Here is a 26,195-nt window from a genome sequence, read left to right on the forward strand (position 1 = left end):
AAGATATATTTAGTGGCGTTTTATTAATCCCCAGATCATTAAGAAAATTGCACTTGTTCCTAGCAGCTGATAATCTAATGCTGAATCTTGTATCATGCAATAAAGAACCCAACAAGTCTACATTAAATGGATGATGAATAGTCCAATTTCTGTTAATTGCATTGCATATATTAGCAATTCAAGAGATAAAATGATAAATGTTTGATGAAAAATGTTAGTAGCAATGGCCTGTTATAATTTGTTTAATAAATGTATCACCAGTGGGAAGATGAACTGGTCAATATAAAAACTTGGCCTTTGTTGACCTCTTCACATTTCAACAACAAACATAATTATCGCTTATCATTATTGGTCCGGAAATTTCACATCATTGGTATATTAGAACCAAGCATACAGTAGGCCTTGAAAGCACTGAACAGCATTTGTGGATGTAGTTGTTTGCTTTTTTCTAAATAATCTACACCTGTGAAATTCTACCCAGAGAGAAAATGTTAACAGACGTGGATCATTAAATTCTGAGCAAACTTGACCATGCCAGGATCTGACAAACATAGGGGCCACATATTTAAGATCAGGCACTTTATTTAGGGATATTTTCAGCTTTAGCTTTGTCTCGGTTTGGGTTCGATTGTCACAAACCACTTTGGCAGAAAAAGTAAAATGTAATTAAATGAGAAAAAAAAAAAAGAACATTGAAATTGCTACATAGTAAATGGGTACCCATATCTGTGCACAGGATGTCTAATTAAGTCATGAATTAGGGAACTCACTGACTGTCTGCTGCTGCACCTACACAAGTCAACTAAGTGCAGAAAGAGTGCTGTGGTATCCTCGGTACTGTACCACGGTGCGACGGAGGAAGATGTCAGTTTGAGTGTGCACAAATGATTGAGATGAAGGCTCTGCCTCGTTTTGCAGACGGTGACATTTACATTGTGTCCCGCCTACAAGGCGTGGAAATGTGTCTCCTTTTCCAGGGAGGGATACTGAGAGCATCATCCATGGCCCAGTCACAGGGTGAGTAACACTGAGCGCCGACATTTGCAGTCATGTAGCCTTCAGTAAAAATCATACAGCCGTTCAGAGTAGAGCCAGTAAGGATCAGGGCATCATGTGAACGGTCGCCGAGAGACAGGCTGCATCATGATTGCAATGGAGGAGCAGACAGGGACTGGCTGGATGACTGAAAAACGTTAGCCGCCTTTTGAGGAATAACGCTGGTACTGGCTGTAATAGCGAGTGAGTTTGACGTTTAGTGTTACTTACACTCAGAGGATAGCAAGGGGTAGTACTGTCAGTGTTAGCCGCTGTTTAATATACCGACATTATCAGGAGTTGCGATTGATTTCGTTAAAGATCACAAGGTTGCAAATGCAGCCGTCGCTGCATCAGTCTGCGAGCTCTTGCTGGTTACCATAGCCTCAGTCAAGCCTGATCGATCACCTATAATCAGGCCTTATACCTTTTAATAAGTTAGGGTTCGAAGCTTCTTATACAAGAAGCGTGTACTGGCGGCGTTAATAGTGCGTCTGAGAGATGATATCTAACGTTAACGGATCATGCCAGCCAAACGGTCCATCTCTTAACACCCGAGAGGATGACTACTGTCGCGTTTCATGTCAAAAGGCTGTAAATTTGTCCAAATGAGGCCACCTTTTCATGTGAAGAGGATAAAGGAAAAATCACCAAAGTTGTTTTTCTCCGCTAATGGAGCAGTCATCTCCTAATAAGCGTCGGATCACCAGAGAGGGCGCCACTCCGCATTTTCAGCAAGCTAACAGGCTACCATAAAAGTTAGGCGCTCCACAGCCTATCCTTCATGCGTGAGTCTTGTATTCGAACCAGCCTAGACAGAAGCCCCAAACCACATTATAAGAATAGTAAAATGGCGTCCGAAACATTCCGGTCGCGGTGAAAAGTAGCTGGTGGTTTTTTTTTGGGGGGGGGCAGGCAGAAGAAGTTGGGGGTCTTTGTGAAAAGAAGCTCCGACCACACCACACTGTGATTTCTATTCAGGCTGGAGATCCTTAGCAGCTGTTGCTATGCTACCACCACAGGGCCATAGAAACAGTGTTAAGGGTAGAAAACAGTTCGCATCACTTTACTTTGCAGTGGTCATCAGCACGCACCTCTGTTCTATACCACCGGCACCACAAAAATAGAAACACCTTTACAATGCAATATATTGCAGCAGGACCCTTTTAACGTACATGTTATGACACGTGTGGTTAATAGCAAGAATTGCAGGTGTGCCAGTTTAAGGGTGCCTTGAATGCTGGCCCACTAGGGTACCTGAAAAAAAACAAAAAGCTGAACCATAATAATTATCCATTATACCAGTGATTTTCTTGTTACCACAAGGCATGCTGTGAAAAAGGTTTATAACCCTGCATAATGTTTAATTAGTTAAAATGTTCAGTTTTTGTTAAACTTTAGTTATGAGTGGAGAAAACACGAGTGTAAATGTCAATGTATCGCAGGTTTATTGGGCCTGTATGCCGGTGCATCATATGGTTTACTGGGAAACCTGAACAGAACAGAGCCATTGCTAACATTATTAGCAACACCTGTGCTTTTCCTAATAAGAAGTAGGATTGCATTTTTTTTTTTAACTGAAAATCAACACAAAGTATTGTGTGTTTTATTCTGTTGTGTTTATATTTACTCTAAAGCTTAGCTGTATACTTAGGACTAGCTAGAACTGCCAAAAAAAAAAAAAAAACTGCAACAGCCATGTTTTACAAGATGCATCATGTCATTCTATATTTACTAGCATATATCCCAAAAATAAATATAATACAGTGGAATGAAAAAGTTTGGGAACCCCTGGTCAAAATTTCTGTTACTTGAATAGCTAAGTGAGTAAAAGATTCTAAAATGTTTCCAAAAGGCATAAAGATGACAAATTACTTTATTTTAAGCAAAATTACTTTTTTATCTCCATCTTTTATATCTTTTTACAAAATAAAAAACAAGAAAAAAGGGCCCAAAACAAAAGTTTGGGCAACCTACATTGTAACATCCCCTTTGGTAAGTATCACAGCTTGTAAACGCTTTTTGTAGCCGCTAAGAGTCATTCAGTTCTTGTTTGGGGGATTTTCGCCCAGTCTTCCTGCAAAAGGCTCCTAGTTCTGTGAGATTCTTGGGCAATCTTGCATGCACTGCTCTTTTAAGGTATATCCAAAGGTTTTCAATGATTTTTAGGTCAGGGGACTGTGAGGGCCATGGGAAAACCTTCAGCTTACACCTCTTTAGGTAGTCTATTGTGGATTTTTATTGTGTGTTTAGGATCACTATCCTGTTGTAGAAGCCATCCTTTCTTCCCTCTACCAGTGAAATGATCCCTGTGCCACTGGACCAAAGCATGTTCGATCCACCTTCATGCTTAACAGTTGAAGAGGTTTTCTTTTCACGAAATTCTTCACCCTTTTTTCTCCAAACATACCTTTGCTCATTACGGCCAAAAAGGTGTATTATAACTTCATCAGTCCACAGCACATGTTTCCAAAATGCATCAGGCTGGTTTAGATGTTCCCTTGCAAACTTCTGACTCTGAATTTTGTGGTGAGGAAGCAGGAAAGGAAAGGTTTTCTTCTGATGACTCATCCATGAAGGTCATATTTGTGCAGGTGTTGCTGCACAATAGAACATTGCACCACCACTCCAGATTCTGCTAAATCTCCCTGAAGGTCTTATACAGTCAAACTGGGGATTTGATTTGCCTCTCTTGCAATCATACATGCAGTTCTCTCTGAAAGTTTTCTTGGTCGTCCAGACCTCAACTTGACCTCCACCATTCCTGTTAACTTCCATTTCTTCATTACATTAAAAAGCAGAGGAAACGGATATCTGAGAGCGCTTTGCCATCCTCTGCTAACTTTTTCTTGCTTTGTTGGCATCACTTATTTTAATTTTCAGAGTAATAGGCAGCTCCTTAGGGGAGCCCATGGCTGCTGATTGTTTGGACAAGGTTAGATTAGTCAGAGTATTTATAAAGCTTTGAAAGTTGCATCACTTGGCCTTTTCTAGCGATGACTGTGGACAAGCCATAGCCCTTACAAGCTATTTAAGTTCTGAGACCTTAGTAAACATTATCCGTGAGCTCTTGCTTTCCCTTTTTTCACTCTAAAATAGTATAAAACAGAAACATAATACACTAATCTTGCTTATATTGTTGAAAAGAATGTTTCACCTTTAAATTTATACCCTTTGGAGATCATTTCATCTTCTACTCACTTAACTATTCACAGAAATTGACAGAAACATTGACCAATGGCTAGTTTACTGTACGCATAAATGAATACAGGGTAGTACTGTTCAGTCTTAAAATTAAGTTTTTATTAGAAACAACATTTAAAAATATTTCAGTATACAACTATTGGATAAGAAACCTTACAGGAGCTATTGGTGAGTTTTGCGATTGCTACATAGCCGACATTAGCATTAACAGCTGTCTTTACTTACCAGTCTAGAAGAAACGTTGCAAGTTCAGCATTAAACTTAGTTCTTTTCCCGCCAAGACCTGTTGACAGAGTGTGGAAAGCAATGCGAACTTTAACTCTTGTTCTGTTTCTATTTCTATCACTTCTTTTCTTCTACTGAAGTTAGCATGCTAAATATCATGATATCTGTTTAAATAGCACCTTTTTAACTGTTTGGTTAATGTTCGTCACATTTGACTGCATGGTGATGATGAGGAGTCATCCTACCATTTTAAACTTTATTCTCAGATTTGTTATACATTATTCAGGGAGGAATCTAATGTAACAAAAGGCCTTTGGCAGTCTTTAAGACTCAGATAATTATGTTTCATTATTCTTCTAACTATAAATGAAGGAATCTCTGTGTGTCTGTCTATCTCTCTGTTTTTCCTTTGATTTTCTCGACAAAAGCTCATCCTATAGACTTCAAACTTCTTCGTGTGTATTGTTGAGGACCCACAGAAGTGCAGTGTGGACTGTGAAGGTTTTTGGATGAGCGATTCTTGAGAAACATAAAAAGAGAAATATTAAATGACAGTCGGTTAGGGCTGGGGCCACTCATCCACGCAGCCAATGTCACCGATTATACAACGGCTTGTTGCAAAGATGGTTGCGCCTGGTCAAAGCATGGATTCCCTGCAAAACAAGCTGCAGCTATAAAACCTCGCACAGAATAATCTAAAGTGTGAGACACAAGCTCTGCAAATTGGAAATGGCTTATCACAGCAGTACAACTACTATGCACAGTCACTTGAAGCAAAAGCGTCCCAGAGCGCTCTGTTTAAGACACAGCGATAGCACGACAGTACTGTTTTGTTTACTTTTTATCCCCACACAAACATGATATATTACGATTATTAACAGGTGGAACAAGTAATTTATGTACCGCTGCTGTTATGGTAACGTAACATTACAACATGCGTCATCCAACGCTGTTATTTGGCCATTGTACATGTTCTGTTTCCTTTAACACCCATGTATGACTGAGAAAATAGCTTAAACTGATATTAAATCATTAAATCATTTCTTCCCTGATGCAAAAATACATTTGCCAGTGATTTTCTTAACTGAATATTACTCCAATGATGAAATAAATCCATGTCATACCCATTATAAGTTTTAAGTCAAGTTCTTCAATAAAAATACTGATTCTCCTGTTCAGGCAAAGGGTTACTATGACACACAGTGATTACATTAATCCACACTCACTTGCCAATTTATTACATACACTTAGATAAAACTAATACAGTATAATTCAACAGTCCTGGCTAAAATCCTCCCTTCATGAGGATTATAATGTTCAATTTTTATTTTATCTGTTTGAAAGAGGTGTTGATTTATTTTAATGGTCATTTTGAAGGCTGTAATTTGTGGTGCTGTTGAATTGTACTGGATTACACTGAGAGCTGTTCCTAATATTTTGTCAATCCCATTTATATTAATTAAGTTTGACAAAATTTGACAAAGTATGTATCACAGTAATCCTTTTGAAGTTGTAGTCCGGTGTTTTCTCTTCAGTTAAAATAGGGTCTATTATTATTATTATTATTATTGTTATTAATATCAACACATAAGTGACAGGGAAATTAGATGATGATGATTAGATGGTTGAATAAAATATTGAACTATTAATGAGATAACAATCATGTTTTGAACAGGCACTGTAGTAGTAATATTAAAAGAAACACCAGTACTTCTTCTATATACTACATGATAATATTGGCATGCTGTCCAACCCCACAGTAAAGTAAGTGTGTTGCATAGATAACAAGATAAGACTGCATAACATTCTGTGAGTCTATAGCCAACTGTGAGTGCTGAAAATTGCAAATTAGTACCAGAACTTGTGGAAAACTTTTCAGCAGGGCAGGCTCAGACATCACACATTATGAGATGTGATGGACAGTCTACTTGAAGATGTGGAGGTGGTGCAGTCTCTCCATCAGATGGCTGGTTGGAATCTGAATGTAATTGGCAGTTTTCACTCTGACTCTATCATTTGCAGAATCCACATCAATTTGTTGTAGTTGCTGTTAAATACATACTCTGCATATCACCCATCATCAGCCTGTTAATCTGTGTTGTGACAAATAATTTGGAAAATGCAGTACAGTGATCCTGTAGTTCAAAGTTGTAGAGATGAAAGGATTCAGGCATACCTATTATTCATTTAATTTTTTAACCTCGAGATGTTTTCATCACGAGGAGCGGGAGTCTGCAGCGCGATGATACACTGAGAACTGATGCCATTTTCTCAAAAGAATACATTTATAGAACCAGACAAACTCTTCAGAAAGACTGTGCTGGAAATGCACTATAACTGGTAAACCTCTAAGGAAAACAGTCTTTGATTCAGACTGGTTCAAGAGGGTTCCACCTATAACAGTTTGTGGTAATGATTAAGATTTCTTTTCAAAGCTCTAAGCTAGACAAGGTGCTTTGTATCCTGTAAGCACCCTGTCTGCAAAGAGCCATTTGGAGAACAGTAGTGTCTTTTTCTTCTTAACCACTTTCTTCCAATCACCAGCAGAGTCTGTCAGACAGCTTTTTTACGCTTCCTTCATGTCAGACCAAGTAGAGATCTCTTTCTGTTGTCACAGACTGGTCCCTGCTGCGTTGTTCTTGCTCTTGTTTTTCAGAGCAGTTGTTGCAGATAATCAAATAAGTTAGTGCTCTAGTGAAATTTAGTATTAAAGGTAAGGCCTAGCAAAATAAGCTGAAAATGCTATTCTATAATTAATAATGTTCCTTTGGAAATGTGAAAATTAAACAGTTGTAAAAATTGAGATACGGTTAACGTGATCTACACAAGAGTTCGCACTTGAGTGTTATTTGAATTGATTTTGAGCAGGTGGCAGTTACATTTCATTTTACATCTCTGCACAGTTTCTATATACATACGATTCATGTTTGTATTTACTTATTCTTTCCCAAAATGCAAAATGTGAAGAGTGGCAGGCGATGCTGTAAAAACTGTTTTTAAAATATGGTGATAATAAATAGTAGTTACTGTATCGTGGCATTTTAATAGATTCTTGTCAATGATAATAATATCAGTATTTGACATTTAAATAATCTGATAGCAACATATCAACAGATATACATTAAATTTGGTTTTCAAAGAATTGCAACCATCATATGTTCTGAGCGAGAAATCGGCCAGTATTATCAGCCAGGCTGATGTATCGGTTGGGCTCCACTGTTATTATCTGACAGGTCCGGCTATCAAAGAGTTGTGTTTGCCTTTTTAATTCCTCCCCAACAGAAACACAGTGAGACTACTGTAAGTTTTACATGATAACATGATGTCTCCACAATTTGAAAAGGCTTAGTTCTACTTACAAGTGAAATGTCAGAAAAGTTTGTAAAGATGGTTGTAACATAAATAGAGTGTAAAGATATTATGGCTATATATTAGCAGTAAAGTGCAAAACAATCATGTCCAGGGCATCAAAATACAGTAGAACCAGAGCCTAGTAGGCAGAAGGCCTAACCTATTCAAGATGTGTGTGTGTGTGTGTGTGTGTGTGTGTGTGTGTGTGTGTGTGTGTGTGTGTGTGTGTGGGTGGGGGTGGGTGGTTTTGTAAAACAGTCATGCTTATTGATCCCTTCACTAACAGATTCAGTTCAGAGGAGAGAAAATGCAGGCATGAAGCAAACTAAGCTTCTGGGCTTTGAGGAAAGCAAGGTTTTGCACTGACATGACCACTGTGTGGGTTTCTCTGTTCACAGGGGAGCTGACACAGTGGTTTGTACAGCAGAGCTGTGAGAGTGATTGACCCCCTCAACACTTCTTTATTAGGTGATGTATGACTTTTAGTTCATATAATGCTGAAGTTAATCGATGATCAGACAACCCAAAACTCAACATTTTGACATACTGTAGGAGTGCAGAATAAGGAAAGCAGCTGAGTTATAACAGCAAAACGTACTTATAATACATTCTGAATAGGTGCGTTATTAAACATTTTTCATCATTTATCTTTTTAATGGCTTTTATTTCCAGAGTCACATTTAATTGTAATTCAGTGTTACAGTGAAGTAAAAAGTGCTGTAAAAAAGTTTGAACGACTGGTGTTATCAACCCAGTTACTGTCCAGCAGATGAAGATGTATTAGAGATTAAAACAAATGCCTTTTTTTCCTCTTTAGAGTGCTACAATAACGCAGCCATGCCACCCCCAGCTGACATCGTCAAGGTGGCTATTGAATGGCCAGGTGCTAATGCTCAGCTCATAGAGATGGACCAGGTCTGTATTTGCATGAAACATGACATTAAATTCATCTCCAGTTTGCCTCTAATGATCAACTTCAGCTGGCTATTAGTGGTAAACCTTTAACCAGCAATTTGGTTATTAAAGGGTGAAATTATGGATAGCTTCCAATTTTTTTTGAATGTGAAAGAAACGAGTAATGCTGAAATGTGATTTAGTTGCACAGAATACAGGGATGTACCTGCAGTGGTTTGTCATGACAAATAACTCATAATAAGTAAAAGATTTAAGAAATGTTTTGCTTTTCAAAAGTGTGTGCGTTTTTGCAATTTTTTTTCTGTTTGCAGAAAAGACCTTTGTCCTCAATAATAAGGGAAGTATGTGATGGGTAAGCATTACTCCTCCATATTCTTGTATTTTCCTGGAGATTTTTTTATTCTCTCTGACTTTCTTTTCAATTACCAAATGACTTAATATCGGCAAATTGTAATTTTTTGTGGTCTTTGGTCTTCCTCTGTATTTGACCTAGAGGATATAAGAGGTTTTATTTAGGTGAGGTGTTGGAATTAGCTAAAAATGCAATCACTTCTGTCATCGGGGTGGTTTGGATGGATAGATTAACACAGTCCCAGGTTAGCATATCATAACCACATGCAAAGATTTATTGCAGTTGACTCTTATTTACAGATTAGAAAAGTTAAGGTTGCATTAGTAAATTCTGCATAGCTACTGCAAACAACAGAAAACAAAAGTTTTCTCTTTAACTTCACTGCAAATGATGCCCAATGTTGACAGCGATTTATCTGGTCTATGCATTGACCCAGTTGAAGCTGTGAAAAAAATTGCTCTGAAAAAAGAGCAGTGGCCCAACTCTTGCTCTGTGCTGTACATCAGTAACCATTTTTGCCATACATCAGGAAAGAGGATTTTTTTTTTTTTATTCCAACCCAGACGCACTCAAGAAACAGTCCGAGAGTTAATTTTAATAACACTCTTAACCTTTGGCAGATAAGAAGAACCTGTTTAACTTGTTTATTTATAACATCTGTGTTTTTGATAGGCTGAGGGTTGCGTTGTATAATGACTCAAAATGTCTGTGATCCCTGTCCTTACCGTTAAATTAAGTGTGTTATCTTAATGTAATAAAATGTGCACGTTTATGATGCAACACTAAGAAAAAGAAAAGAGAGTGGAAACTCTTAAACTTGTGATGCCCAGTCCATTCACAGTTGTTGCAGTTGTGTAGATGCCAGTTTTATCACAGCGCTCACGTAGTTCACACACTGCGATAAGATCTGACTGTTGATACCTTACATAACAATTCCTACCCACTGTTTTTTCTTTTACTGACCATGAGTCCTTCTTGTGTTTTAACCCTGAGATTTTGGGCTTCACTGTTGTCTTTGATTTTTATTTTTCCTCTTTGGTTTGGTACTTCACTGATGAATATTGCAAATTTTTATCTCAACCATCCACCTCTTGCCTGTGCTGTATCTACTCACCGCCTCCTTTTCCATATTCCCATTTGAAACTGAAAAGTCCTTGCACTTAACAGTTAACACCCACTGAATAATGCTCCTCCACACGCTGTCTGTTTGCCACTTGTGTAAAAACAACTGCTGGAGGGACCTTTTTGTTCATACATACTAGAGTATGCTGCATTATAACTTCCTGCATTATGTTCTTCTGATTTTGTGGTAGGTATCTAACACTGACAATGAATTTGACTTTTTCTCTTTGTCCTACTTCTCAGCTGGTCTTTGTCAGGCTCAGAGCAGTTTGCTCTGCGTTATGCTGATGGCCCTCAGCTTTATATCACTGAGCAGGTGAGCTTCACTGTTTTCTTTCTAACCTTTTGTTGATGACTTTGAAAATCACTGCTTGACTTGTACTAAAATTCCTCCTTTATTATCTTTTAGAGCCGTGGTGAAATCAAAAACGGGACCATCCTTCGGTTAGCCATTTCACCTGTGAGTGACTCATATTCATATTCCTGTTCAGTTGTATCTTTCATTTGGAAGTTTGGAAATTTGAATTTAATTTCCTTAAAATAAGACAAAAGTCAGCTCTTAGTACACTGAGTAACTGGTGTGTATGTTGGCTCTTGCTAAATTCTCTAATTTTTATGGTGTAAGAGCTAAGAAAAGGTTTGCACCCATGTATATCATCAGACTCTACTGTTGTGCAGGTCCATGTCAGGTTTTTCTCACCTCTCAAAATGTGAATTCAGCCAAGACCTTGCAAGTTTCCTTTTAGGACTCACTGATCCGGACTCCTTAACCAAAGTCTCAGTACACCGTGGTTGGAGCGCACTGCTTTTAAAAGGATGAGGCGAGTTGATGGGATTTTTCATGGCTGGTAGCACCAGCCTCTAACACTCTTAATGTATGATTAAATATTCTCTCTAATCCCACCCTGCTTCCAAGTGCATTGTGGGTGCACCTCACACCTCCAACACCAAAACAGAGTATCGCCAAAGTGCTGTGGGCTTGGCTATGCTTTAGAGGATAATTCTTATTTATTACAACCTGGGTCTTATTTTTGTCATTTTGGTACTTACTAATAACATTTAACACATCAAGTACATCACTGAGAACTGGGAATGTGGTAACATCGCAAGTTTTAAACATTCCCAAGTTAGCCACACTTATTATCTTATAAGAAAAGATGAAGGCAGATCATAAAATTATCACCCCAGCTGCCCTCTGTGAACATATTGGTGGTTCAACTTTGACCTTTCATAATTAATATAGTTGTTCTTGTTTTTATGCTCTCTGGCTTGACTCCCAAAAATAGTCTTATTTTGAAGTTCTCTTGTTAGCCTTTTACAGTCATCTAAACAAAAACAAAAAAATTATGTGGGACAAAAAGCAGGTAGAATTCATGCAACGTGTTCATGAACCATGTTGATGTTATTACACAAACCTTGTCACGCTAGCTGCTTTTCATAGATTGTTGTCTCATTAAATAAAATAAAATGAATTCTAATTAAAATTTTAAAACTTCCTCAAAATGCAAAAAGACTGAAAAAACTTCTGGCAACCCTTGTTGAGTGACAATGTATAAAACAATAATAAATTTAATAATTTAAAAATTGCTTGTATGATAGACAGTTAGCACTTATTCATTACCTGTTATTTATCACCGAAAATAAATGGTAACAGTACATCGGTGTTTCAAATACATGGAACCAACAGAGTTTACAAATACATCAACAAACCTTTCATAAGTACTTTTTAGCCTTAAAATTATAATTCAGTGGTAAACTTATCATGAAGGTGATGTTTTTTTTCGGGCTGACAGACGCGTGCTGCCCGTCAGCTCCTGGAGAGGATCCAGTCCCACGGTATCGACGCTCGCCTCGAGGCTCTGAAAGAGCTTGCCAAGCTGTCTGCTGACCCAACCTTTGCCACAGAGTTCATCAATATGGAAGGCATTGGGACACTGGCACGACTTGTAGAGAGTGGCACCCAGTAAGTTTTTGGAAGTGATGATATTTTGCACACTGATGACGGTATAACGTATTTTCGGTGTAGACATTTTACGTTCAAATTAAGTTGGAAAAAGTGAAGTCTGTGCTATCGAGCCCAGTTTTAAATCTGCTGTGGTTTTACTTCTTTTATAAATGTATAACAGGCCAGATAATGTGAAAGGACCTGTACTGACTGCTCTTTACTTCCTTCAGCTTCGGTGAAATGCTGGCTTTCACTCTCACTGCCTTCCTGGAACTAATGGATCATAGCATTGTGTCCTGGGACCTTATCTCGCTCTCCTTTATCAAACAGGTACCTTCTGCAACAAAAGAACAATTCATCTGACACATGAGCGTTTCATAGACCCCATTAGACAAATCTCCACTGTTTAAAATTTCAAGGTCTGCCTTTTTGTTCCTTTTTATTCTCACGCTTTTATTTAATTACTTGACCTTCCTTTTGTGCTACTGCCGGAAATGAGTGGGTGCTATTGCCGAGCAACTCTTCACGTTATTTGGAGCTCCTTCAGTGTGTATGTGGCTAGTTGTCTTCTCAAAACTTCAGTTTGGCGTTGGCAGTCACTCAGGAAACTTACGAACTCCTCACTTAGTTTTCTTTTACAGATAAAATTATTTTTTCTTCGGGAAAATATACTCTACTTAATTTTCATCTTTTAATTCTTTAACTTTTAAGGATTACATAAGCATATCTTGGGTTGACAAACACTGAATGAGCACAATTGACATATTAAAGATTCAGAGTTATGTTGTGTCTCCTCTGTCCCCTCTAAGATTGCAGGATATGTGAACCAGCCAATGGTGGATGTGTCCATCCTGCAGCGTTCTCTGGCCATCCTGGAGAGCATGGTCCTTAATAGCCACAGCCTCTACCATCGAGTGGCTCAGGAAATCACCGTGGGACAGCTCATCGGGCACCTGCAAGTGTGAGCACACACACACGCACAGGGGCTTCCCGCACTCTGAAATGGGGGGCAGGGGAGTGAAAGGAATAAAATATGGTGGAATTTGCCATGATGTTAGGGTCGTGGCACTATTTAAAGGGTGATTTCAGGATGCTTAGATTATCAAATTTTTACCTTCTTGTCACTAAATCCAATGAAAAGACCAAAACCAAAAATGTGTTAGTCTGTCTCTCAGTACTTTTCTGCTTCTGTCTTCTCTTTTTGGCTCTCAGACTCAACCCCTTTGGTTCTTACTAAAGATGTAAATCCAAAAGAAGAAGTCACATGCATATTTCATGTATGTGATTTTTCTTAAAACAGCTGTGCACTATAGATTTCAGCAGATGTTGCTCAAACAGGAATAAATAGTTCACTTGTTAGTGACTACTTTCTGCAGTGGATTAATGCTGCTCTACTGAGTATTTATAGCAGCAGAACAGTGTATGTGGGATTGACTCAAAATAAAGTAAAATGCCAATCATGATGATGAGCATGTTACCCAGTGCAACAGTGTGTCTCACTGATATGTTTTTAATAGTTTTTGGACAACGATGGAGCTCTGCAGTACAGAAAAATAAGCTATATTAGGTCTCAGCTGCTCAGGCTTTAATTGTTAGTATGAATAATTCATTGTTGGTTTTGGTCTTTTTATGGAAATAAAGACATTGCCAGTATCCTTTAAGATTTAATATTTAATTTAATATTTAATTAAGAAAAACAATTATTCAAAATTGTTGGTGTATAAGAGTTTCCTCTAAAAAACCTGCAATAAAAGTAAGATTAATTGTAATGTAGAATAGTTAGCCTGTAGCTTGAACTCTGTATGGAGATTTGTGGAGCACGATGCTTCTAACTGGTTGTTACCATGCTGGATAATTCCTCAGGTCAAACCAGGAGATCCAGACCTACGCCATCGCCCTCATCAATGCTCTTTTCCTAAAGGCACCAGAGGACAGACGACAGGTCAGTGAACAGCAGCCACAGCACAGTGTGCCCTATTAGAAAAAAAGGACTGAGTAAACATAATAGATGGACGATAGGTGGCATACTAATAATGTTCAATTCTCATATTACGCTCCAAAAAAAGCCACCCATGCATAATATTCAAGTATTCATAATAGTTGTATGTTTTTCGATGTCAGAGAGCTTCCTCACTCTGGCTACTCCTGTTCGCAGCAGTAGGTTAGTTAGGGCTAATCTCATAAATAGACGTCTGTCTGCCAGCTGTCATGTTGTGGATTCTGTCTGAAAGTCATTGCTGTAATGAAACTCTCTCAAAATAGTACTCACCCTCCTTTGAAGTTTGCACATTTGTTATGCTGTGGTTATTTCACAAGAGCTTAGTGAGATAGACCAGCCATCCAGCTGTAACTCAAGGATGACTTTGTGTGTCAAATAGACAAAGGGTTCAGAAGGGATCCAAGCAGAATGCAGTAATTAAGGATTCATTTTTAGGCTAAATTCAATGAAGAGTGCTTATTTCTATTAAAGTCGAGGATTGGAGTTGATGCCATTCAGTGGTATATCACAAACTTTACAAAGCAGAGTGTATGAACAAATACGGCATAAAATGCAAATCAGATACATCCAAATATACAAAAATGTAACATTTAGTAAGGTGACATTGAATGTTACAATTGTTTAAATTTTATATTCACATTAATATCTAAATTTCCTATCAGCTTGATTTAGGAGATTCAGGTTTAAACAAACAGATGTATTGTGAATCTGAAATATTCTTGGAAGCACAGACACATGTACAAAAATTGAAGGACTGAGTGCTTTTTTGGACGTCTGTCCAGTATGTAACTGATTACTAATGTCTCATTTTCCCGTGCTTTGCTCACTCTGCAAAAATAATTTTTTTCCCAGCTCACATAGCGCTGCATACTAGCATACTGCAATGCTTCATCCTCTTTCATGCAATTTTTTGTCCCTGTGTGTGTGATTTGTTTCTAAAATATGTTGTTTAACTAAATGTGATTTGTCAGGTAATGCTAATGTAAAATACTAATTGAACAGTTGTGAACACTTCTAACACGGTTCTGTGAGAAAGCCAGTAGTTAATTTGTTTGTATATTCAGTGGAGAATCTTCAGAATTGTATTGCAGCAAAAACTGAATTGGATCCTGCAGGTAAACATTTCTGTAGCAGTCTGATCAGTTTCTGAAAGTTTGATTTTAATTAAATTTAATAAAATTTACACCTAACAAAAAATATTACAATTTTAGATTAACTTATATTATAGATATTTTACTCTAACAAAATGCGACACTTAAAATAATAAATAGAATTTTTTTGTATGAAGTGTTAAAATGAGTTAGGCCTATAAGTGTGTGTACACTTAAGTGAAATCAGTAGCTCTATTTATGTGTGTTGCCCATGTTGGATGTTCCTTTTTTAATAATTAGTTCCAACACCTTTATCAAACATTTCTGTACTAATCACTTCATTACTGGCAAATGTCACACAGCAACATCATAAAGTGGATGGGCTACTAATGTGTTGAGGTGTCATTCTGATTCACTGTGAAAGCTTTCTTTGCTTCAGTAACTGAAAACCACCATTAACATTTAGGGCCAATGGAGGCAAAAAAAAAAATTGTATAATAAAAATATTTCCAACCCAAAATTCTGTATTATGTCAAAGGGACAGTTGTTCTTGAACATTAATTCGTCTTCAGCTGCTGTTTTTGACCACTGGAGGGAGAACTGAGTCAGTTCTAGTGAGATAAATACAGCAGCAGGGCAAACAGCACATACTGTATGTGGCTGGCACTGTAAAATTAATTACTAAAAGTACTAAATGTCAGTTTACAGCTCATTAATTTGAGCTGTAAAATGACAATGAGAGAAGAGTTACTCTTTAAAATTTAGTTTTAAGGATATCTTTCTTTTCACTTATGTAATTTTTGATGTTTCCAGAGAAGTGACTCGTGTGAAAATAATCCTTAAAATCACACAGTATACTGGCAGCAGTGTAGCCAGAGAACAACGATTCAGTACATCGTACCATCACTGTTGGGTTGTCAACCCAGTTTTGTAGTCTTAATTATTATTGTTCTTATTAAGTTTTTTACAGTTAAAAAAAATCCTCTACAGATCAGGGGTTCATAAACTACCAGGACACCACAGTAATTGTGGTGTCCTGCACTTCACAGTATCCATAAATGTTGGTGTAAAGATCACCTTTTCTTCTGCGGATTGATAAAATTTTACAGCCCCTAGGTTTGTGAAATCCTTTCAATACCAATAAATGCCTGATCATCAGATGTGTGAGGCATGTGAGGTTTTTCAAATAGTTACACGTCGTAACTACTTGATGTTCTTATTTGACACGATGCTGTTTCATGTCCTTATTCTGTTGCATGCTGTGCCAGTGATGTATCCCCGTATCTCATGGTCCATGTTTGCACTCTTTGTTTCCATTACTGTTACACCCACGTCCCTCCTCCCTCCCTTCAACCCGTAGGAGGAGTATACTAACCCGCTGGAGCAGCACCTCACTGTGAGTACGCATCCTTCAGCATCTCATACCATCCTTTTCATGCCACAGCCTTTTTCCTCCTTCACTCTCTAGCTCTTTCTGTGTCATGAAAAGCCGCTGCATAGTCCATGCAAATTGAGATAGAACCATAACTTGCAGCAGCAGCAGACAGACTGTGTTGACACGTTGAAGTTAGACCATGTTGTCATGTTGTAAAGAAGGTGCGAGGGGCAAATGGTTTAATCCAGTGATGGAAATGTAGCTTCAGCGTGTTGCTGTACTTCAGTAATTCTTTAGAATTCCCATTTTCTGTAGGTAGATCTGAGTAAAGTTGTCTTTTGCACTTTTTTGCTCTTGAGTAAAACATCTTCCCTCGTCTGACCTTTGTGTTGGATTGTTGTATCTCTTACACTCAGGAAATGGCAAGCACTTTGGCCCAGAAACACCTGCGATCTATCATCCTCAATGTAAGTATCAAGACTGAAATGCAGAAAACGAAGTGTTTCTGGCATATGCAGCTGCACGTCAGAGTTAATGCTCCGCTCTACTTAAGCTTTCAGACAGCCGTGAAATATACTGGTGTGAACACAGAATCTATGTAGTTCCCATTGTGTGATTGTATTTGAAACCAGTCACTATTAAAACATTGGAAAACTTTACAAAATACAAAATATTTCTGTTCAACCTTCTTTGAGACTATCCCCTGTTGGGTTTGGTGGTCATTGGGGGCTGGAAGTTTCATCCCTGAGACAAGCAGTTCAGACAGTGAAAAAGGTGTATTCACTTGGAGAGCTGTGACACAGAACCAGCAAATGTGATATGGCATGAAGTCCATGAAGTGAAACAGAATCTGTTCTGAAAATGATTCCTGTTGGCACTGATTCATCTGGAAGTGGCTGACTGAACTGGCTGCAAATGCCAGTGAGGGAGACGCTGCACTCCTGCCTCCTGGAGCAAGGCAACATTCCTGGAGCTGCTCCAGCAGTGCGCGCTCTGACGGACTGTTTAATGAATGTGAATGTGCTGTTGTTGGTGCAAAAAATGGCAGCCTGTGTAGAGATTCTGCTCTTAACTCAAGGTTCTTCTTTTCCAGCATGTTATAAGAGGAAATCGACCAATCAAAGCAGAAATGGCGCATCAGCTGTATGTACTGCAGGTGTTGACCTTTAACCTTTTGGAAGAACGAATGATGACCAAAATGGATCCTAATGACCAGGTGAAGATTTAAATAACGATTTCTTCTGTTTATTTTCTTACTGCTATGTAATCCTGTTAAGACTGATTCCTGCACCACTAAGTACAAAAACAAAACAAATGCAGATTTTTCCCCCCCCTAAAAACGTATAACTAATATCACGATCAAAAATTGTCATCTAACTGTTTTTTGGTTTTGCTTACTGTTTTTCTGCTCTAATGTTAAAAGTCTTACTATTTATGCTAATAACATGTCGTCTTGTTGTGGCTCAGGCCCAGAGAGATATCATTTTTGAGCTGCGCAGGATCGCCTTTGATGGAGAAAATGACCCCACTGGTACAGAGAAGAGAAAGGCAATGTACACCAAGGACTACAAGATGCTGGGTTTCACTGTGAGTCTCCAGTCCAGATTTCAGTTTCTTTTGGTAGTTAAATGTTTTTAAACTGTTTTTTTTGTCTCCTTGCTCATGTTAATTCTGTTTCAAATACAGAATCATGTGAACCCAGCTATGGATTTCACCCAGATTCCTCCAGGGATGCTGGCTCTGGACAACATGCTGTACCTGGCCAAAGTTCACCAGGACACGTACATCAGGGTTAGTTTTGGCCTCAGGCATGATTTTGCTCAGCTCACAAAGGCATAGAAATCACCCACACCCTAACATGTCTCTTCACTCATGACAGATTGTCCTGGAGAACAGCAGTCGAGAGGACAAGCACGAATGTCCCTTTGGCCGGTGTGCCATTGAACTCACTCGAATGTTATGTGAGATACTCCAGGTTGGAGAGTTGCGTAAGTAAATTTGTATTTAACAGGAGATGTAGCTGTTGTACTTTTATTAATCAGTTATCTCGAAATGTCTCTGAAATGGGATAAGCAGCTTGTCCAGTGTCCTAATGGTTAGGGCACAAACCACATAACCGCAATGGATAAAGTTAAAGAAGTCTTCAGGAACTGTGTTGTGTTGCTTGTTATTCCAGCTCAGATGTGAAATCTGAGTAGTCTGTCACACCAATTTTTTCATGTTACCATTGAAATCTTTTCATTTATGTAGCTAACGAGGGCTGCAACGACTACCACCCCATGTTCTTTACCCATGACCGGGCATGGGAGGAGTTCTTCTGTGTCTGCATCCAACTGCTTAATAAAACGTGGAAGGAGATGAGGGCCACAGCCGAGGACTTCAACAAGGTCTGACATTAAAGCACTCTCACAATTGTCTTTAATATATTCATATATATACGTGTTTACATTCCCAGCTTTGACACAGCTCAATGTGTATTTGCCTCCTAATCAAGACCTCACAGATATACAGTGGCTTCAGAAAGAATTCAGACCCCTTGACTTCTCTATTGTGTTGGAGATTTAAATTTAATCTACGCTAAATAACCCATAATGTAAAATAAAGTGAAAACTTGAAAACTTGAAAATTTAGAATTTTTTGCCAAAATCAAAAATCCCTCATTCGCAAAATTGTTCAGAGCCTTTGCTGTGGCACTTCAGATCGTTTGTTTTAATGAGAAGTGTCTGTAACTTGACTGGAGTCCACCTGTGGCAAATTTAATTGCTTGGACATAGCTTAGAAAGGCACACACCTGTGAATATAAGGTCCCACAATTCATGCTGCATGTCAAGACAAAAACCAGGCCATCAAGTTTGGAACCACCAGGATTTTTCCAAGAGTTGGCCCATCTGGCCAAACGAGGTAACCAGACAAGAAGGGCCTTGGTCAGGGAGGTGACCAAGAACCCAGTGGTCACTCTAACGGATCTTAAGAAGTCGTCTCCAGAGATGTAAGAACCTTCCAGAAGGACGATCATCTCTGCAGCACTCCATAAATCAGTCCTTTATGCCCAAGTGGCCAGACAGAAGACAGAACTCCAAACACTATGTCTGGTGAACACCAGGCGCCGCTCATCATCTTGCTAACACCATCCATATGGTGAAGCACGGTAGAGGCAGCAACGTGCTGTGGGGGGGGATCTCAGCGGCAGGGACAGGGAGGCTGGTCAGAACTGAGGGAAGGATGTGATCTGAGACGGGGGCGACATCTTTTAGCACAACAATGACCTGAAGCATACAGTGAAAACAATGCAGGAGTGACTTCAGGACAAGTCTCTAACTGTCCTTGAGTGGCCAAAGCCCAGACTTAAACCTCACTGAACATCTGTGGAGAGACCTGAAGATTCCCAACCACTCTGACGGAGCTTGAGTGGATCTGCCAGGACGAGTGGGATAAACTGCAAAAATCCAAGTGTGCAAAGCTTGTAGAGACTCACCCAAGAAGACTCAAAGCTGTAATCACTGCCAAAGGGGCTTAATCAAAGAACTGAATTGAGTGCTGAATTAAGAAACTGAATACTTTAGTTTTTGATTTTTAATAAATTTACAAATAAATTCTAAAAACATGTTTTTACTTCATTATGAGCTATATAGTGTATATTGATGGACATAAATGGCAATTTTATCCATTTAAAATTAAATCTACAGCCCAATAAAGTGTACAAGAAGTGAAGGGGTCCAAACAATTTTTGAAGTGTGTATATTGTACAACAATGGATATGACAACGTTTGCAAAAAGAGAGCTGAACTTGTTTCAGAATATAAGCTGTCTTACATATTTGCTACACCTGACACGACCCAGAACTTTTAGAATTTAAAAAGAGAAGATCGATGAAGGAAATAATACACTGAATGTGTTTAGGCTTCTTCAAAGGAAGCTGCCAAATGAATGTGCTGAATGTTTAAAACTGCATTACTAAAAATCTTATTCAGATTTATAGCTGAGCCAGCTATAAAAGAGCCAAACAGCCTATTCAAATCTTTAACTGAAATGTAAATTCACATGACCAATTCAAAAAAGAGGACTGAAAAATTAACTGTGAACTTTGAGCGTCAAAACAGCAACAACTCTTGTAATGAATTTAAATTTTTATATAAGGTGCATTTCATTAGTTCCAATAAAAAGCAGAGTCTGAATGTCTTCATACACTGCTGGCCAAGTACTATTTTGTGAAAAGCAAAACTCAAAAGAAGCTGTAACTTTTAACTTAACTTAAAGTTTCAGTAGCTTGTTTACAGTGGGTGCCCCTAATTACCAAATACCCACCATCTATCTAGACGAGGTTTGCTTAGTACGACGGTGAGCAATGTCAGGCTTCATGTGTACACACACATTTCTAACTAACTGTAGCTGCTGTTGTTCTGCTGTGTGTGACTGAGCGGACCACTGAAGCAGAGAGCTGAAAGGCTCTTGGTTTATTAAATAATGCATGACAATTCAATTGTTAGTGCTGTCTACTTCAGTTGAAGATACTTTGTCCAGATGGAAACATTTAAATCAATTACTATTATCTAGGGAGTCATTGAATGAACAACAATCAATAGTTACAGACTGAGACCATTTAGTGTATATTTTAAATATTGATGCTCTTAGGTGAGGACAGATGTCTGTGAATAAAATGGGAAAATAATGGTTCTGTGAATTACACCAGTGACAATATTCACAGTTCACTAAAAAACAGTGCGGGTAGATTTGAAAACGTTACAAGTGACCCCTTTTCCTCACTCTTTCCTTGTACGCTTTATGGGTGCGTCAATCCTGATCAGGTGATGCAGGTGGTCCGTGAGCAGATCACCAGGGCTCTGGCGATGAAGCCCTCATCTTTAGACCAGCTGAAGAACAAACTGCGAGGCCTCAACTATTCAGAGATCCTGCGTCTGCGGCAGTCAGAGAGAATGAGCCAGGATGACTTCCAGTCTCCACCTATCATGTATGTCTGTGTCTACGCTACCTCTGTTTCTACTGTATTAGTCGCAACCTGCTTGTTTCTGTCATTTCCAGACTTCCACACAGTCTTTAGCAGTGTAGGTTTGACAAGACATGTAGAGTATTACCTTGCTTAGCGTTGAGTCCATCCTTCAAAACATCAGGACTCGCACATTCGTTTAGTGAAGTATGCAGGACGCAAAAAGTTAAATTCACATCTATTTATTAAAATACAGCAGTGCCTTAAAGATTGAGGTTGCTTACAGAGCTCTGGACCAGACTATGCATCCCTGACAAGCATACAGCATTCACATCAGTTCACCAAGTCTGAGTGTCTATTCTCTCCCTGGTCCAGCAGATATCAGGTTTAAACACTGTAAATAACATTGTCGGCACGGCCATCTTCTTATTGGCTGAGACCTCAGTCCCTCCTCGGGTATGTGCCTCCCTCGTACTGACATTTCACTCTGGACATGATTGACTCTCCCTATTTAACGACTTATCTGTAGAAAAAGAGGTAGAAAAAAGACAAGACAATACACAGCACCCAAGGACGGTTTTTCAAATTGTCATGCCGCCTCCATATAAGGGGTTGTTTTTCACATATAGACAACCATATATATTTGGCTGCATTCTTTACAGAATAACACCTCTGTTTAGTACCAGCACCTGAGTTTAATAAGCACCACAAGCCGCTTTCTTTTATTCTCATAACAAGATAATATATAAAAACGCATAAAAATAACCCTTCACTTAGCAAATAAAGATTTCAGTCTCTTAACCCTCTTTTAGCAAAAGACCCTCAGCTCAAATCTCAAATCCACACCCAGAGTCTCTGTCCCTGTAATAGTAACTAGTAGAGTATTGCACACATTTGTATGAATGTGGGTTTGTCCCTGTTGCTAACGCTGTGTCTGTAATGCAGCGAGCTGCGGGAGAGAATTCAGCCTGAGATCTTAGAGCTCATCAAGCAACAGCGACTCAACCGGCTGTGTGAGGGAAGCTGCTTTCGTAAGCTGGGGAACCGCCGAAGGCAAGGTACATACACTATCAATACAATCACTTTGCTTTGTACTGCCCAAAGAGTACTGCTGTTGTTGACTACCAGCTAAGCATTGTGTTCCTTGTCTCTGTTGTAGAGAAATTTTGGTTCTGCAGACTGTCACTGAATCACAAAGTGCTGCACTATGGGGACCTTGATGAGTCTCCTCAGGGTGAAGTGCCTTTTGAACTCCTCAGCGATAAGAGTAAGACACTTTAAAGCCTTTATTTCTCCAAGGTTCTCCAGCTTCCAAAAATAATGGTTTTATAAAACATACCATGACACCGACCCTAACAGCATTTACCTAATTAGTTGCTTTTGGATTCGCCCTAGTCCCCGTATCAGAAATCAAGTCTGTGGTAACTGGGAAGGACTGCCCTCATATGAAAGAAAAAAGTGCTCTGAAACAAAACAAGGTAGTTTCATTTTTTAGCTGTTTTTTTTATTGTGATTCCTGTCACTTAGCTGTTCCCATGTTTTCTGCTGTCACTCATTTTAGGAACAGTGTGTTATTGACCTTTTTTTGACTCTCAGGAGGTCCTGGAGTTAGCCTTTTCTGTCCTCTACGATCCCGATGAGACGCTCAATTTTGTTGCTCCCAACAAGTATGAGGTAAGCTCAGAAACAGTGAGGCTTAAAGCTGCGCTACTCAGTATTTTTACATGAACTATGGGTCAAATATGTGCAATTGGAAAGGTGTTGCTTGTAGTGATAAAGCCATAGAGAATTATCACCTGACTCTGCAGCTCCACTCCGCGCTTTGGACTATTTTTGGGTGACATCTTTTACCTGTTTTGGTTTCCGGCTTGCAACTTTACCGTTTTGGTTCACTCTCACACACAGCAACGGAGAAGCTCTAAGAACCCACTGTACGGTATTTGCTCAGCACCAAACTCCAAACGGACAAAGCTGGCAACTAGTCGAACATAGTGCAGCATTTAGCAGCTAAAAAGCCAGGTATTTGCCTCAGGAGTCTCTGGAGACCAAAACTAGGCCAAACACCATTTCAAATGAATTCTTATGTTGCTCCCTGCGTGATGTAATTGTAAATAGGCAACTGTTAGCTATAACAGCTTTATAAGGTCATAATATATAAGTGTTGTGTTGTCAGCTTGTTCTGCTGCCCCCCATTGGCCGAACTATTCATGCTACTATAACTAATATAGCTTGGACTAATTATTATTATCCACCAAAAAAATCAAAGAACAAATAGCTGCTTAGTCTGAACCATGCAAATTTAATCTCAAATGTGTTTGATATTTGTATAATTCTAACATACATACAAATCAACTAACGCACATACAACTTGTTCAGTACTATCCTTTATATACCGTAGCACACTACACCTTCTGTGACTAACAATTATGACACATTATTCCCAGCATTCATGTATGTTCCTGTATATGTTGTGTGTGTGTGTGTGTGTGTGTGTGTGTGTGTGTGTGTGTGTGTGTGTGTGTGTGTGTGTGTGTGTGTGTGTGTGTGTGTGTGTGTGTTGTTTTTGGAGCAGTACTGCATCTGGACTGATGGGCTGTGTGCGCTGCTGGGCAGAGAGATGGGCAGTGACCTGACGCGCAGTGACCTAGATACTCTCATTAGCATGGAGATGAAGCTCCGCCTCCTCGACCTTGAGAACATCACAATCCCAGAAGCCCCGCCCCCTGTGCCGAAGGAGCCTAGCTCGTATAACTTCACCTACAATTACAGCTGAGATGTGTGTGTGTGTGTTTGCAGTGCATGTGTGTGTTTGTGTTTTTGTCAAGGATGAGTATACTCGGTCTTTTAATGAATTTAGCCGCAAATGTGTGCAACAGAAAATTCTACTTTGAATTTTTTCTTTTTTAAACTTTTCAGATGCCTGGAGACTTCTCCCCATCTCTGTGCTTGTGATGTTGTATGGCTCGTCAAATAGGAGAAATGTGTTTGTAGCTTCACAGGGAGGTCAGAAGTCAGGGTCCATTACAGAGCAGTACTCCTAGAGCTGGTAGAGATTCAAAGATTGAATCTCATTTATCAGTGCGGTCTCTAGGCAACATCTTGAGTTGTATTCTCCATTCTTTACTAATTAAAGGTGTAAACCTGCTTGTTAAGTTAAAAAAAATACTGTGCCTGATGGTGAATATACAGTTAGGTGCATACGTATTTGGACTGTCACAAATTTCTTTCTAATTTTGCCTCTGTACACCTCCACACTGGATTTGAAATGAAGCCATCGAGATGTGATTGACGTGAAGACTTTCAGCTTTAATTCAAGGAGTTTAACAAAAATATAACATTGACCGTTTAGGAATTACAGCCATTTTTATACATAGTCCCTAATTTTCAGAGACTCAAAAGTAATTGGGCAACCCAACATAATTATAAATATAAGGATTATTTTTAATACTTAGATGAAAACCCTTTCACTCAAGGACTGCCTGAAGTCTGGGACCCATGGACATCACCAAATGCTGAGTTTCCTTCCTTGAGATGCTTTGAAACTGCCTTCAGTTGCTGCTTGTTCGTGAGTCTCTCTGCCCTCAGTTTCGTCTTTGGTAAGTGAAAAGCATGCTCAGTTGGGTTGAGGTCATGTGACTGACTTAGCCATTGAAGAATATTTCATTTCTTTGCTATGAGAAGCTCTTTAGTTGCTTTCACAGTATGTTTTGGGTCATTATCCATGTATGCTTTTAAGTACCGTCCTGTCAGTTTTGCAGCATTTGGCTGAATCTGAGCAGATAGTTTAGCCCTATACACTTCAGAATTCATGCTGCTACTTCTATCAGCAGTCACATCATCAATAAACATCAGTGTCCCAGTTCCACTGGCTGCCTTACATGCTCATGCCATAACACTGCCTCCACCATGTTTGACAGATGATGTGGCGTGCTTTGGATCATGAGCTGTTCGTTTCCTTCTCCGTACTCTTTTATTCCCTTCAAGTTAATCTTGTTTTCATCTGTCCAAAGAATCTTGTTCCACAACTGGGCAGGTTTTTTTTTTTTAGATGTTTTCTGGCAAAGTGTAATCTGGCCTTTCTGTTCTTAAGTGTTACAAGTGGTTTGCACCTTGTGGTAAACCCTCTGTATTTACATTCATGAAGGCGTCTCTTGATTGTAGACTTTGACAGTGACACACCTGCCTCCTTGAGAGTGTTATTGACCTGGCTAGATGTTGTGAAGGGGTTTTTCTTCGATCATCCACTTTGGTTGTCTCCTGTGGTCTTCTAAGCCTGTTGGTGTTGCTGAGCTCTCAAGTGCATTCCTTCTTTTTAAGATTGTACCAAATTGTTGATTTGGCCACTCCTAAAGTTTCTGGTATCTGTCTGATAGGTTTGTTTTGTGTTTTTTCAGCCTAATGAGAGTCTCCTTAATTTGCATCAACACCTCTTTGGACCGCGTATTGAGAGTCCCCATGAACAGCTACTGCAAATGCAGCTAATGCAAACTCAACACTTGGAACCAACTCCAGACCTTTTTATCTGCTTAATTTGTCTTGAAATAATGAGGGAACAGGCCACATCTGGCCATGAAACTGATAGTCAGTCAATCGTCCAATTAATTTTGAGCCTGTGAAAATGAGGGACTATGTATAA

General features: G+C 39.1%; 1 protein-coding gene across 2 annotated transcripts; it reads left to right on the forward strand.

The window, feature by feature from the left end:
• The first annotated feature begins 981 nt into the window (after window positions 1-981).
• On the forward strand, window positions 982-24,822 carry elmo2 (engulfment and cell motility 2). Of its 2 annotated transcripts, XM_040158922.1 has the most exons (23): window positions 982-1,017; window positions 8,214-8,283; window positions 8,633-8,730; window positions 9,042-9,082; window positions 10,448-10,520; window positions 10,614-10,664; window positions 11,998-12,167; window positions 12,380-12,479; window positions 12,959-13,110; window positions 14,013-14,091; window positions 16,600-16,635; window positions 17,031-17,081; window positions 17,708-17,830; window positions 18,082-18,201; window positions 18,301-18,405; window positions 18,494-18,602; window positions 18,865-19,001; window positions 21,420-21,583; window positions 22,505-22,617; window positions 22,719-22,826; window positions 22,955-23,037; window positions 23,156-23,233; window positions 24,132-24,822. In XM_040158922.1, exons 3-23 carry the CDS (start codon window positions 8,653-8,655, stop codon window positions 24,330-24,332), a joined length of 2,172 nt encoding a protein of 723 aa, XP_040014856.1. In that variant the 5' UTR covers window positions 982-1,017; window positions 8,214-8,283; window positions 8,633-8,652; the 3' UTR covers window positions 24,333-24,822. The 2 variants fall into 2 exon arrangements, with proteins under 2 accessions (XP_040014856.1, XP_040014857.1); XM_040158923.1 differs by lacking the exon at window positions 16,600-16,635.
• Window positions 24,823-26,195: the final 1,373 nt, after the last annotated feature.

This window comes from Xiphias gladius, chromosome 21, assembly GCF_016859285.1.
Source record: "Xiphias gladius isolate SHS-SW01 ecotype Sanya breed wild chromosome 21, ASM1685928v1, whole genome shotgun sequence".
NCBI lineage: Eukaryota > Metazoa > Chordata > Actinopteri > Istiophoriformes > Xiphiidae > Xiphias > Xiphias gladius.

Coding starts and splice junctions, on each gene's coding strand:
- elmo2 (XM_040158922.1), top strand. CDS start 8,653: ATGCCACCCCCAGCTGACATCGTCAAGGTGGCTATTGAATGGCCAGGT. Junction 18,202..18,300: donor ACAAGATGCTGGGTTTCACT/GTGAGTCTCCAG, acceptor TTTCAAATACAG/AATCATGTGAACCCAGCTAT. Junction 18,603..18,864: donor ACTCCAGGTTGGAGAGTTGC/GTAAGTAAATTT, acceptor TCATTTATGTAG/CTAACGAGGGCTGCAACGAC.